General features: G+C 39.9%; 1 protein-coding gene across 2 annotated transcripts in view; it reads right to left on the minus strand.

The window, feature by feature from the left end:
• The window catches only part of TBC1D22A (TBC1 domain family member 22A), a 187,107-nt gene that overhangs the window by 106,723 nt on the left and 64,824 nt on the right, over positions 1–15,560 (minus strand). For both annotated transcript variants that reach the window (XM_064142446.1, XM_064142447.1), the window contains exon 10: positions 2,464–2,539. In XM_064142446.1, the coding sequence (XP_063998516.1) occupies positions 2,464–2,539 (76 nt within the window). The remainder of the gene's footprint in view (positions 1–2,463; positions 2,540–15,560) is intronic.

Consider the following 15,560-nt stretch of genomic DNA (forward strand, 5'->3'; position numbering starts at 1 on the left):
AATAATCATAGAATCACAGCATCAACCAGGTTGGAAGAGACCTCCAAGATCATCCACTCCAACCTAGCATCCAGCCCTGTCCAATAAACTAGACTAAGTGCCTCATCCAGGCTTTTCTTGAACACCTCCAGGGACAGCGACTCCACCACCTCCCTGGGCAGCCCATTCCAATGCCAATCACTCTCTCTGTGAAGAACTTCCTCCTAACATCCAGCCTAGACCTACCCTGGCACAACTTGAGACTGTGTCCCCTTGTTTTGTTGCTGGTTGACTGGCAGAAGACACCAACCCCCACCTGGCTACAGCCTCCCTTCAGGTAGCTGTAGACAGCAATGAGGTCACCCCTGAGCCTCCTCTTCTCCAGGCTAAACAACCCCAGCTTCCTCAGCCTACTTTGTGAGTATTTAGAATAGTATGGAAAATCAACATTAACTAGAAAACACTGATAATGTCTACTATAAACTACCCAAAAATAGGCCTTGTTTTCTAGGGTAGAAAAGGTATTTTCAGTACCCATCTTATTTTTTATTTTAAAATTTGGCAGATTTACAATCTAGAGTCACAGTCAGAATCTCCCAAAACATACATCTCAGTGTAAAATACACCTTGTAATGGTTACCTCCTTTACTAAATAGTATACAATATAGATCAAAAAGCCCACAGAAGAAAACATTGGATCCACATTGAGAAAAATCAATTAACAATCACAATTCCTGATATGGAACAATTAAGCATTTTCCTATTAAATTCAGCCCTATAAAGACCTCATTAAATTATTTTAAATCAGAAAAAAAGCCCCAAAACAAAAACCCAGGCTTAACTTTCTGGGAAAAGGACATTCTTAACTATCCTGGTAAACGACATGTATTTTCTACAACTGTCTGTAAATTATTATTATTACTACTACTATTATTATTACTACTACTGTGAAGCCCGAAAATAAAGCTTTTCAAACCTAAGCATTGAGAAAAAGTTATTTAACTATGTCCCCAAAGGTACATAATCCTGTTGCATTTATTTATTTCTTAGAAACGAAATAATAATACATGATATTATGTTCAATATTTTTATTAAACCAAACAAGAATATTATCTGAATGGCACTGTTAATTTTTTAAAAATTGGTTAAAGAATTCGTTTGTACTAGGTTTATATAAACCAAATTCAAGTCTATTTACAGGCATTCTAATTATACACTTAATTTATTATACAAACATTTGCTCCTCTAAGTAATTGAAATGTAAACATCAATATTCATCTAAGCACATAATACAACATAGAGTTACACTACAAGCAGTCAGATTACTTTTAAATAAAATACACTGTTTTATATAGTTTATTACCATATATACAGAACTATCCTCTTATAGTTTTTGTATTCAATTACCTTTTAAAAAATAGATGGCAAACAAAAAGTTATACATACATTTACATACATATTGTAATATTACATAAGAGCATTCTCCTGCTCTTAGGCTGTGATCATTACAACTGCTTTAACATGCTAAAAGGGCACAAAGAGCAACATCAAATATTCATGATGTCAATACATGCAGGCCACTCTAAAATCTGCTATGGTAAGCACTGGCACCAGAAATACTCACAGTACATGTAATAAAAAGTTGGAATTATTTTTCTAAGGAGGTTATCAAAGATTAAGCTACACAAGAAATATTTTTTTGCATTTCATCATCAACAGGCTAGTGTCACAAATATGTGCCTGGTTTTGCTTGGCAACATTTTGTTAATACTCTGTTCATTAATTTAACAAACTACCAAGAGAGTATGTTTAGAATGGGCAAGCATTATCTCTTGCATTTCATTTAATTAAACTCTGCTCTAGCAATATGACAGTCAGCATTTCATGAAGGGAATTATTTTAAGGATGAAGGTGGAAAATATTTCAAAGTGCCACACTAAAAGATGAAAGCATAATCTAAAATTACCCCTGCACACACTGTAATTTATCTATAATATTAAAGATGTTATTTCCAGAGTTCATAATTAATTGGATTCCACAGAGAAATTATTCAGGCATTCCAGATAGCAAAAAGATGCACAAAGGCACAAAACATAGTGCCAAAGGACAACCATAAACAACCACTGTGACTTGCCTGAATTACAACAATCATTGAGCTTAATGTGAAATGAATACTGGCTGCTTTGTGTATGTGGTCATTACTCTGCTGCTAAGAAATTGCCATTGAATTTTTATTATATTGCCTTAATAAAAAGTAATGAAAGTTGCTCATGCTCTAGTGGGCTTCTTTTAAATGATACACAACAGTGATCTTGGAAAGGCCAGTGTGCCACAAATTGATCATGACACCTCATCTGAGGAAAGTGATGCTACCTCGCCAGTGCAGACAACTGCAGTGATGTTGGCTTGACTTCTTGCAAACATTTTAAGGAAACACTTTCATTGAAAAAACAGTTAGAAATTAGGTTACCTTTCAAGACTTACCATCGATTCGACTAACAAGTTCTTCCAACATTTTCACTTTCTTCTGAATTCCTGGCTGTGCAAATGTGTAGTTATCCTGAAGAAGAAACCATACAGAAATTGGTGAGGAAAAAAAACGAACCAAAACCAGGCCTCCTTTATGTACTTCTCTCCATTCATGTATATTCCTATGTTTTAAGGTACTTGTGTTTTGATTTTACACTTCCTAAGCAGTAAATCATCACATTCTATATTCCTACTTCAAGTCTTCATCTCTAACATTATATACCCTTTAGCTATCACTGCATCAATTGCTCTCCATTTGCTCATCTAATGTCCCGGAAGCTACAGTCTCATTACAGAAGCCCAAGTAGTTTTAAAATCATAGAATCATAGAATCAACCAGGTTGGAAGAGACCTCCAAGATCATCGAGTCCAACCTATCACCCAGCCCTAGCCAGTCAACTAGACCATGTCACTGAGTGCCTCATCCAGTCTTTTCTTGAAGACCCCCAGGGACGGTGCCTCCACCACCTCCCTGGGCAGCCCATTCCAATGGGAAATCACTCTCTCTGTGAAAAATGCTGTCATCTGAAATGCCAAAATGTGCCATGCCAGATTTTTGTTTAATTTTTTTATTTTCCTCATAAATTTACAATTCTTTCCCAAACAATGTAAGAAATATGAGAATTCAGGCTCTAATCAGTGACAGGGTAAGAATCTGATCCTTAGAAGATCAGAATACTACCTTCCAGCAGCATAAGAAATCAAAGTCTTTTTCAATGGAGTCCTGACTGTTCTGAATCCAAGTTCACAGTTAATATCATTAAAATCTAACACACAAACTATCTAGCTAAAATGGCAGGGTCCCTGCATATATTTCTTTGTATTAACTGTAAGTGGATTTTCTTTTATTAGTTTTTTTAATTGCAGCCCTATAACATGGAGTTTGAAATAATAAGAGAAATGTATCTCCACTTTAATCCTGAAGTGATCAATCTTTTAAAATAAAGATATTAGTTAAATAAATAGCAAGGTTTCTGAATATTTGATTGACAATCTCTCCATTGAACTCATTTTATGATGACTTTCGATACAGAGAGATTCAAGAATATGTAGTTTAAAAGAAAGTTGCTATGTAAAATCATTCTTATGTGACCACTACATGCATGGAAAACCAAGGTAAAGCAATTTTCATCTCAGCTGCTATTTTTTGAATCATCCCTGTAAGAAAATCAATTGGAAAGCTGAGCAACTATCCCAAAAACAACCCTAAAAATTTTCATTGATATAAGAATATTGCTTTTTCTTCTTTTCAAATTTTAACTTAGCCTTAGAGTAAAAGGCATGAATATCAAGTTAATTTTTATGTATCTTGAGACATTTCTCTTTTTTTGTTCTTTTTGTCTGGAAGTAGTATTGTGCTTTAAGTACAGCAATATGGTACTCAATTATTTAATCTCTTAACAGATTCTCTGTAAAAATGCCTTTATATATGTAACACTAAAAGTCAACACAGAGCTGAAGCACTACCACTTTGATCATTAGCCTCTTGCCCATTAGCACAACTCCCAACTGTGATATGAATCTGAAAATGTTTTCTTTCTCAAAATCATTCACTCTGTGCACACCTGGAAATGCAACCCAAAACTGCCATCTTGGATCTGAAAACTGATAAGCTTGCTCTTCATAACACTGGATCTTTTGCCTATTCACTTATTTTTCTGTTATTTTAGCTGCAAATAAAGGCAGCCAGGAGTCTGCCTTCTACTTGTACTGACTCGTCTAACTGGAAAGACTTTTGATGGCTCCCTCAGATATCTCTTCTAATTAAATTATTCTGTACATATTCCCTCCTCACTTGTAATTGACTTTCTAGAGTCTGTGAAGCTGTGCAAAGGACTTTGCAAATATAAAAAGCATTCTGTTTTCTGCTATTCTTGCTCCTTTTGAACTTACAGGTGGAAGAAAAAAAGCTAGTAACACACTTAGAGAAAAAACATGGCAAACTAATGGAATTCATGAATTATTGCTCAGGGAAATAGAGAAGTAGAGTGGTTATGACTTTAATCCTTCTACCATAGAATGCAATTGGCAATACAATCTTTCAAATTTGACTTCGTTGTACTTCCAAATCTTCTATCTCATCCCCATCAAGTCATGTAGGGGGATATGAAACGGGAATTGTCACCAGTTCATAACACTTCATGCCTGCTACTCCTCATGGGCCTTATGTCCTTCCACAAAGCCTGGGCCTGGATGAGCTCCTCTCCATGGATGCAGCTTCCATCAAGGCATCTCCACTTACTCTGGCATGAGGTCCCTCTGTGGGCTGCATGGTGGATATTTCCTCCAACATTATCCTCCATGGGCTGCAGGAGAACTGTGGTCTTCACCATGGGCTGCCAGGGAATCTCTGCTCCTGAAGAAGCCCTTCTCTCTTTTTATTCACTGCCTTTTGTGTCTGCACAGTTGCGTCTCTCAGTTTTTCTTCACGCCTCTCTTACAGGTGCTGCACAGTGTTTTTTACCTTTCCTATATATACAGAGGTACCACCATCACTGACCTGGAGCTGGCTGCAACTTGGGTCTGTCCAGCATAGAGTCTCTTCTCACAGAGGACACCCCTGCAGCTCCTCTGCTATAAAAACTTTGCCACATAAACCAAATACAACTTCTCTGATAACTTCTGCAGAAAAGTTCCAGTATTCAGCTCTTCTACTTTCTATTTCACAGTTGCAGGTCCTCAAAGGAACATTTTATTACTCATCCTGCAAATTTTTATTGTATTTCCACATTTATTTATCATCACTAATAAACAAAAAACTATGAAAAAGTCAGAACAGGATTGTCTTGCCTCAATAGTTCTTCAGTAAACAATTAACAAAATGTCTTACAATTCTAAAAACTACTTTTGACAATTTCTAGTTTGCATTCACATATGACAAAGCATGCATGAGTACACAATAAAATCCGTGATAAACATAAAAGCACACATTGTTGTGCAATATCCAAATTCCTTGACATTCTGCTTAGACAGCTTCAACAGACTTGCAGTGAACTGTGCTAACCTACTTCACAGCTGAACAGTTACAATATCTAGTACAGACTCCAACACATAATTAGCTTCACCTTAAGATACAGAAGGTTAAGACTTTATAATGTCACAAGGGCTCAAAGCTTGCTTCAGTCTCAAATCTTTATGTTAGCAGTCAGTAGTTATTCTCTAGAGGCTAGTATAAGCACTCCAAAATTCCCTGCAACTACAACTGGTTCTGGAAGGCCTTCTTTTTAAAAAATATCTTACAATTTAAAATATTTCAATTATAGCTTTCACTAAATATGAAAATAAATATTAGATAATTCCTTTTTATATTTAAAGTTAGAGAAATTCTAAACAGAAGAAACTTGGATTAGAAAGTGAAAACAAAAAAAATGCACTGAACACATTTAACTGGAACCATCCTCCCATACTCACAGAAAGGAGAGAAAGGGAGAAACAAGCGAGTGGAGAGAGGTGGAAGTGAGATCACAACACATGTTTAACACCACTAGGTACCAGGTCCACTTTCCTGCCTCTGTTTACCTTGGAAAGTCCTATGGTGACCTTTCCCGTGGATACAATGAGAAAGTGGTATTAAGTAAACTAAGGATCATCCGTTTGCATGGGAAGGATAAATGACACGTAGATGACGACAGCCAATATGTATATTAACACTATGGATGCCAGGCACAGTTTATCCAAAATGTTTCTTGAAGAAGCTGGAGATTATAATGTAAACATAATCTCAAACACAGCTCAGGAAAGGGAGAGGATAAATACACAAGTTTGCTAGAGGATGCTGCTTGCACAAATTTGATAGCAAGCTCCAGAATTACTCCAAGTTACTTCCTCTAACAGATTTTTCAATCTTTGCAATTCTTGAGCCTGAGTTTTGAAAACTTAGAATTTCATAAGCAATAGGAAAGCAATTTACAAAGTGTTACAGCCCCAAAATTTTCTACTGTGATGGTTTGGGGGTTACCCCGCCCCTCCCACACTTTGTATTTGCCCCAGCTAACTCAGACGGCCTCTGGGAATATAGATGAAGCAATTTATTTACAGCTAGCAGAATTTACAAGCAGCTATTTACAATATATACAGTTATATACAATTATATACAGAAATATACAAAGGATAAACAATACAAAAGCACAACTCCCCTCCCAGAAACCTGAGTCCCCAGGAGGGGCTCTCAAACCACCCCAACACCTCCCCCCGGCCCTCTCAACCTTACCCCAGTTCTCAGGAAGAAAAGAGGTGCAGCCAAGAGGTTAGGGAGCAAGGTTAGTAGGAGCAGGGTTAATGAGATGTGACCAGGTCCAAGGCAAAAGCAAAAGTGAGAAACAAAATGGAGAAAAAGTCTTTCTTCTTCCCAGAGTTCTCAGCGTGACTGTGAGAGAAGTAGACACAATTGTTTTTCATTTCACTGCCCGTTATCTAGTTCTGTTACCAAAACATTCTAGCTTGCTTCAAACTAGCACAATCCACCCCTTGTCTACTTCGCTCAGAGTATCGCTGAGAATTATCTAATCTAATCTAAACCAATATTTACACTAAAACAATATATATAAGTTCAGTTCACACTTCAATCAGATGTAGGTGATTCAAAAGCTCAGAACAGGGACTCCCAGGTGATGTTGGGTTTCGTGCTCACGTACTGTAGATTCTATCGTAGATTCTCTCAGTGTTGGGCGCCGATGTTACCTAGAACAGAAAACTCCTAACAGCTTGAATTTAAACTCTCTCAGTTAAGGTTAAATTTCTCTGTGGAATACACTGGATTTCACCATTCTCCTGCATTACCCAGTATGTATGACCAGGACCTTCAGCAGAAACCACCCCTCGGACAGGTTTCCCTTCGCCCGAAGGAGAAAATACCCAAACAGTTTTCCCTAACAGATTCTTTTCATGTACAACAGGAACTTTATCACCGTCTACTGTTTGGACCAAATCTGATTGTGCAGGTCCTGCTCTGTTTACTGAACCTCTACTATTTACCATCCAGGTAGCTTGTGCTAAATGTTTGTCCCAGTTTTTCAGAGTTCCACCCCCCATGGCTTTTAGGGTGGTTTTCAGCAAACCATTGTAGCGTTCAATCTTCCCTGAAGCTGGTGCATAGTAGGGTATGTGATAGATCCATTCAATACCATGCTCTTTGGCCCAGTTTTTTACAAGATTATTCTTGAAATGAGTACCATTGTCTGACTCAATTCTCTCTGGAGTTCCATGTCTCCACAAGATCTGTCTCTCCAAACCAACAATGGTGTTACGTGCAGTAGCATGTGGAACTGGATAGGTTTCCAACCATCCAGTGCTGGCTTCTACCATCGTTAGCACATACTGCTTGCCAGAACGAGATCGAGGTAAAGTGATGTAGTCAATCTGCCAGGCTTCACCATACTTGTACTTTGACCATCTCTCACCATACCATAAGGGCTTGATTCGCTTAGCCTGCTTAATAGCAGCACAAATGTCACAGTCATAGATGACTTGGGTGATAGCGTCCATGGACAAGTCAATTGACCTATCGCGAGCCCATCGGTACGTTCCATCTCTGCCTTGATGTCCAGATGAGTCATGGGCCCACCGAGCTAAGAACAGCTCACCTCGGTGTTTCCAATCAAGGTCAATGTCAAGTTCAGAGTTGGTATCAACTTGAGCAATCTTAGCAGCTTGGTCTGCCTTCTGGTTATGTTGATGTTCCTCAGTTGCTCTGCTCTTAGGCATGTGTGCGTCTACGTGCCGCACCTTCACTGGAATCTTCTCCAGCCGTGCATCAATGTCCTGCCATAGATCAACACACCAAATAGGCTTTCCTTTCCTCTGCCAACCACTCTTCTTCCAGTCCTTTAGCCAACCCCATAGAGCATTGGCTACCATCCACGAGTCGGTGTAGAGGTAAAGGATAGGCCAATTCTCACGTTCAGCCACATCAAGAGCAAGTTGAACAGCTTTTACCTCAGCGAACTGACTGGATTCTCCTTCTCCATCTTTCGTTTCGGTAACTCTCCTGGTTGGACTCCAAACTGCTGACTTCCATATTCGCTTGTTCCCAACAAGACGACAGGAACCATCTGTGAACAAAGCATAGTTCTTTTCCTCATCAGAGAGATCATCATAGGGAGGAGCTTCCTCAGCACGAGTTATTTTCTCCTCTGGAGGTTTGGAACAGTCTGTGCCTTCCGGCCAGTTGGTGATCACCTCCACCAGACCAGGTCGGTCAAGATTACCCATTCGTGCTCGTTGGGTTATCAAAGCCATCCATTTAGACCAGGTTGCATCTGTGGCATGATGTGGTGATGAGCCTTTGCCTTTGAACATCCAGTTAAGAACTGGCAGTCTAGGAGCTAAAAGTAACTGTGACTCAGTTCCAATCACTTCAGAAGCTGCTTTCACTCCCTCATAGGCTGCTAGAATCTCTTTCTCAGTTGCAGTGTAATTTGTCTCTGAACCTCTGTAACAACGTCCCCAGAAACCAAGTGGACGACCACGTGTCTCATTTGGAGCTCTCTGCCAAAGACTCCAAGTTGGACCATTGTCACTGGCAGCCGTGTACAGAATGTTTTTAATGTCCGGACCAGATCTCACAGGTCCCAAGCCCACTGCATGGACTACTTCTCGCTTGATCTGATCAAAGGCTGCTTGTTGTTCAGGTCCCCACTCGAAATTGTTTCTCTTACGAGTCACATCATGCAGAGGTTTGACAATCTGACTGAAACCAGGAATGTGTAGTCTCCAAAATCCCACCACACCAAGGAAAGAAAGTGTGTCCTTCTTACTGGTGGGAACTGCCATGGTAGAGACTTTGTTGATCACATCCTGAGGAATGTAACGGCGACCATCCTGCCACCGCACTCCCAGAAACTGAATTTCTTTGGCAGGTCCTTTGACCTTGTCTCTCTTAATGGCAAAACCTGCTTGCAACAGAATGTCAATGATTTTGTTACCTTTCTCGAAGACTTCCTTAGCAGTTTGGCCCCACACAATGATGTCGTCGATGTACTGGATGTGCTCTGGAGCTTTACCTTTCTCCAGTGCATTGTGGATGACTGAGTGACAGATGGTTGAGCTGTGTTTCCACCCCTGAGGCAAACGGTTGAACTGGTACTGGATTCCTCTCCAGGTGAATGCAAACTGAGGCCTACACTCCTTTGCTATAGGAATAGAGAAGAAAGCATTAGCAATGTCTATGGTTGCATACCATTTAGCCTCCTTCGATTCCAGCTCGTACTGGAGTTCCAGCATGTCCGGCACAGCTGCACTCATGGGTGGCGTCACCTCGTTGAGGGCACGAAAGTCAACTGTCAGTCTCCAGTCGCCCGTAGGTTTACGCACAGGCCAGATGGGACTGTTGAAAGGTGAATGAGCTTTCTCGATGACAGCCTGACTCTCCAATTGACGAATCAGCTGATGAATGGGCAACAAAGAGTCACGGTTAGTTCTGTACTGTCTGTGATGAACAGTTTGAGTTGCAATTGGCACTTCCAGGTCCTCTATGTCATGATGTCCCACAACTGCAGATTCATCAGAAAGTTCAGGTCTAACAGACAATTTCAATTTATCATCCTCAATCTCTACAGATGCTATTCCAAAAGCCCATTTATGACCCTTAGGATCTTTGAAACAACCTTGTCTCAAAAAGTCAATTCCCAAAATGCAAGGCGCATCAGGACCAGTTACAATAGTATGTGTCTTCCACTCTTTACCAGTTAAACTGATCTCAGCTTGTATCTTAGTTAACTCTTGAGATCCACCAGTGATTCCAAAAATAGATATGGACTCTGTCCCTTTACAATTAGATGGCAATAAAGTACACTGAGCACCTGTGTCAACTAAAGCCCTGTATTTCCGAACTCTTGAACTGCCAGGCCACCTAATGAATGCATTCCAATAGATTCGGTTCTCTCCACTATCCCTTTCCTCCTCCTGGCTGGAGGCAGGGCACCCCTAATGCTGAACATGGCATGTGGGGTGTACACAGTGATTGGTGTTGTTGTGAGAGGAACTGCAACTGTTGGAACAATTGCAGTTGCTCTCGGGAGCTGAAGAAGTGACAGCTACTTTCCTGGCATTGCTGCCTCTGTTTCTGCCACTCTGCAGATCCTTGACTCTCTTTGAAAGAGCTGAAGTGGGTTTACCATCCCACTTGTTCATGTTCTCACCGTATGTGTCACGCAGAAGTATCCACAGTGACGCACGTGATTGCTGCTGTCTGGGTGGAATTTGTCTCCTCCTAGGCTGGAATTGCCTTGCAGGAGGTGGGCGTCTGTTCCTGACTGCAGAAACATTCACCCATTCAGATGATGCAGGAACGGTATCCTTTACCAGATTTTTGAGATCCTCCTTCAGTTCTTTCATGCTCTCCTTAATGCCATCTCTAATACCATCTTTAAGCTCTGTAGTCATAGTCTTTATGGCACAGATTATACCAGAATGTGACAAGCTGTCCTCAATCTGCCTGAGCTGATCAGTGAATTCACCAACAGTGAAAGATCTTCCATTATCACTCCTTGCTAGGAATTTGCTGGCCAAGATGTTAGCATAGGATGAAGGAGCAAGCTTAATAAGCTTCTTCATGAGACCTGTTCCCAAAGGAATATCATCAGGCTCATGTGTGCCATGATCTCCATAAAGCACTTCCTTCACAGCAAACTCCTTCAGAAGCTTAATTCCCTGCTCAACGGTGTTCCACTTCTTGGCAGCCCATAGCTTGCTTCAAACTAGCACATCTACGTAGAAAAACAGCATCTTATTTATTCATACACAACAGGATGGAAAACCCCATCATTTTATGAAAAAGCAGGTACTGATTCTTGTGTTATAATGGTACCTATACTCTTAGAATCAAAGACCCATTTTTCTACTGGGCTATGTAATCAAACCTCAGGTTTACATTAAATGAATGCATTATAAATTACAGAAACTGTCAAAGTAGCAATAAAAGCGCTTAAGGTATATTTTTGCATTGTGGCACAGTCACACAAAAGTTCAAATTAGGGTAAATGCTAGAAATCATAAATATGTACACTTACAACCCTAAAACCTGATGCTGTAAATTTAAGGTCAAAGTATTTTTATTCCAAAGCATGTTGATAGCACAGTACACTTCATCTAAAACCCAGAAAACAATGACTTTTTGAATATGTATTCAGAACCTATTTCAAACATATTTGCTCTCTTCCTGAAAAATTTATTCTCAGTGCCAGGCTAGAAAACTGTATTATTGGCTTCCAAAGAGACACAGGCTCCTTACGTGCTTCTTGAGACACCTGTCCTGAAGAACAACTACAGCCTTCAGGATAAATCCTACTGATGCCCTCAATTTTCCATTACCTACAGTTCCAACAAAGGCTTATTGCTACAAGCTTAGAACTGGCTACTGGGCCTAACAAAATAACCACTTTGGTGGTTTTTGGTTTGCTTTTTTTTCCTTTTCTGAGCAGTCAGCAGAAAATGGCTACAGAGGAACATAAGAGCAAAATAAGCCTACAGTGATGCACTTGCAGCATTCTTTCAAGTTTCTAGTTTGCAGTGCTGAGACTTTCCTATCTCAGGATGGTATCCTCATAATTAAAACTGTTTAAAGATTTTTCTTCAACCAACTTCAGACTGTTCTAAACACATGTAAAATGCTTTTCACCCTTTGACGAGTGGCCCCTTTTTTTTTTTAAGCCTATCACTCAGATGTATTACAAGATACTATCCAGCCCTTACATCAGAAGGGATGGAAAGCAGCTACTTCCTATTCACCTTCATGCAACTCTTCATTTACAGACATACATTACATACCTCTACTCAGTTAAGCTATCCAAGCTGATGTACATAATCCATCACCCACAAACTGTTCCATTCCTCCATCAGTTTTAAACTTTCAAGCCACCATTTCAAAAAAGGGTATGGACAGAAAGGAACAACAACTTTACTGTAAGGGTCACAGAGCACTGGAACAGGCTCCCCAGGGAGGCTGTGGAGTCTCTTTCTCCGGAGATGTTCAAGAGCTGTCTGGATGCATTCCTCTAAGACCTGCATTAGATTATGATCCTGCTCTGGTATGGGAGCTGGACTCGAAGATATCTGGAGGTTCCTTCCAACCCCCAACATTCTGTGATCAGAACTGCATGCAGCATACCACGCACAAGTTCATTTTGTATTTTAAAAGCAGCAACATTATGTTTCTCTTTCAAAGAGTACTTATATGAACCCTTCTCATCTCTACATGGTACAAGGTAACGCCTCTACCATGGACATCTAGCTTCTTCAGGAATTTCTGGTAAGTGACTTCATCAAAATGCACTGCAGACAGACAGATTTTTCACAGGATCATTGATTCCTTTCAAAAGCTGTCAGATTTGTGCTGCTTTATAGGATGTACAGAAAGCATTAAATGTGGGCTTTATCTTGTTAGCCACTTTTAACCATTAACTGTGTTTATTTTCACGCTTTCTACAAACCTTTCTGATGAGTCTGTGTTCTCCTGAATCCCCTTGAAATCATTTTCAAAACCTGATGTCATATCCACTCCACTCTGTCCATCGCATGTGGAAGCAGTTTTGAGCACTGATCTTGTTTATCCGTGACCAGATACCCACATAGGAGGTAATCACAGATATTTCAAACTACACAGATTGAGCAATTGCCTCTGAAATTCTTACCATGCATCCTGATGGCCAGTATCCTCGTGATGTATTCAATCTTCTAAAACTGATGGGGGCATCAAGTGACTAGATCAAGCCACTAGAAACCTTATGAGAGTCCCCAAAAGATCTCTCACGGGCATATGCTAAACCAAACTTAGGTGATTTCACATCAAGCTTATTATGCAGTATAGTCCTCCTGTACAGTTAAGTGATAGCACAAGCAACAGAATGAAGTGGAATTCTTCTAAACCAATGTAGGATTTATACTTTGAAAAGTAGACACTGATGCTAAATCTCAGGTTTTGGTACATCAAGGGTTCCAGCGTCTACTTTGAAAAAATCTGAGATCAGATCATCAAACACCATGATACAGTCTTTGCCAGATTAAATCTACTCAAAGCATACTAGAAAAACATATGCTTCTTCTACATTTTAACTATTCCAAGTTTCGAACAGACAATAGCAGACATGCTTTAATTACTGTCACATCAAAAGAACAGGGCTAACACAACAATTACGTCAATTACACTCCAACAGTTTGTAGTCACAACAGATCTACAGCCTAGCAATGTTCAATATAATGTTGGGATTTCTTTCTTCAGTTACGAATAAAGTCTTCAAAGAACTTATGCAAAGAAGCTTCAAACAAGACTTTGAAGATCTGAAGGTCCTTTGGAAAAGTCACACAAAATGACATTATACTGCATATATTTTGCCCTGAAAAAGGTCTACACTTAATGGTATTCATTCTTAATAGTAATTTACGTGTATTCTGCATAAGAACATTCTCTAGAATTGAGAACGGTAAAATTTGCTTGCAGAAAGAAAAAAAAGCCTTTTGTTCTACTTTGAATCTTCTTTTCTTTCATTCTAAGCTTAAAATAGCATAAAACAGTACTTGTTCCAAAATATTATGTAGGAAAAATAGAAGCAGACATTTGAGCGTGAAAACAGAAAGGATTCTGGATACAAGCACCTGCTGTGGCCGTCATTATGTTTCAGAAGATCTGAATCTTACATAGGACGTGCAGATAGAATAGCAGAAAAATACTGTTTAGGGGTAACATTGGATAAGTATTTAGTAAAGGTATTTAGTAAAAGTATTTAGTAAAACGATGTCCATGTCTCAGAAGAACAGCTCATTCCATTCTAGAACTGTGAGGAGGCAAAAATGCCTGCCCTAATTGCAGAACTTACTCCTCATGAAATTTGTTAATGACTTTCCAATTAATATCTAAATTTGAGAAACTGGATACTTAACCTTAAAGTTGTTCATAATATGTTTTATGGAAGCCAGTGATAATGAAAAGATGACTATTCTCATCTTATTGTTTATTCATCACAATATGTATCTCCAACAATGAGTCCACTTTCAGTAAGCCAGAGCAATCTGTAGTTATAAGCAGAAATCCCTATAATTATAGGTATATAATTAATGAAGTTTTGCAAAGCAACTTGTACTTTAGATCTAAAATAAAAAGCTGGAGAGAGAGGGATTTGATCAGTGAACTGTTCAGTGGATTAAGAAGTGGCTGGATGGTTGCAGCCAAAAGGTAGGGGTCAACTGTTCAATGTCCAGATGAAAATGGGTGAAAAGTGGTAGCCCTCAGTGGTCTGTACTGCAACTACTCCTGTTCAATCTCTTCAATCTCTTGTCATAGACAGTGGTATTGAGTGTCCCCTCAGCAAGTCTGCAGAAGACACCAAGCTAACTGGTGCACTCAACATGCTAGAGGGAAAAGATGTCATACAGATGCACCTGGACAAGCTGGAAAATGGGACCCAGATAAACCTCAATCAGGCCAAGTGCAAGATCCTGTACCTGGGTTGGGACAATCCCTATTATCAATACAGATTTGGGGAGGATGTGATAGAGAGCAGCCCTGCAGAAAAGGATTTGGGGTACTGGTGGACAAAAAGCTGGACATGAGTAGACAGTGTGCACTTACAGCCCAGAAGGCAAATTGCAACTTGGGCTGCATCAACAGAAGCATTGCCAGCAGATCCAGAGAGGTGATTCTGGACTTTGCCCTGGTGAGACCTCACCTGGAGTAACATCTAGTCCTGGGGCCCTCAACACAAGAAGAACATGGACCTGATGGAGAGGGTCCAGAGGAGTGCCACAAAAAAATTCTGAGGGCTGGAGCATCTCTCCTACGAAACCAGGCTGAGAAAGTTGAAGTTGTTCAGTCTGGATAAGAGAAGCCTCCAGGCAGACTTTATAGGGACCTTCCAGTATCTGAAGAGGGCCTACCAGGATAGAGAGAGACTGTTTATAAATGCTTGCAACAATAGGAAGAAGGGCAATGGCTTTAAGCTAGAGAAGGATATATTTAGATGAGACAGTAAGAAGAAATGGGGTGGTAGAACAGTGGAACAGGTTACCCAGAGAAGTGGTAGAGGCCCCATCCCTGAAGATATTCAAGTTCAGGCTTGACC

This window comes from Pogoniulus pusillus, chromosome 4 (assembly GCF_015220805.1).
Source record: "Pogoniulus pusillus isolate bPogPus1 chromosome 4, bPogPus1.pri, whole genome shotgun sequence".
Lineage (NCBI taxonomy): Eukaryota > Metazoa > Chordata > Aves > Piciformes > Lybiidae > Pogoniulus > Pogoniulus pusillus.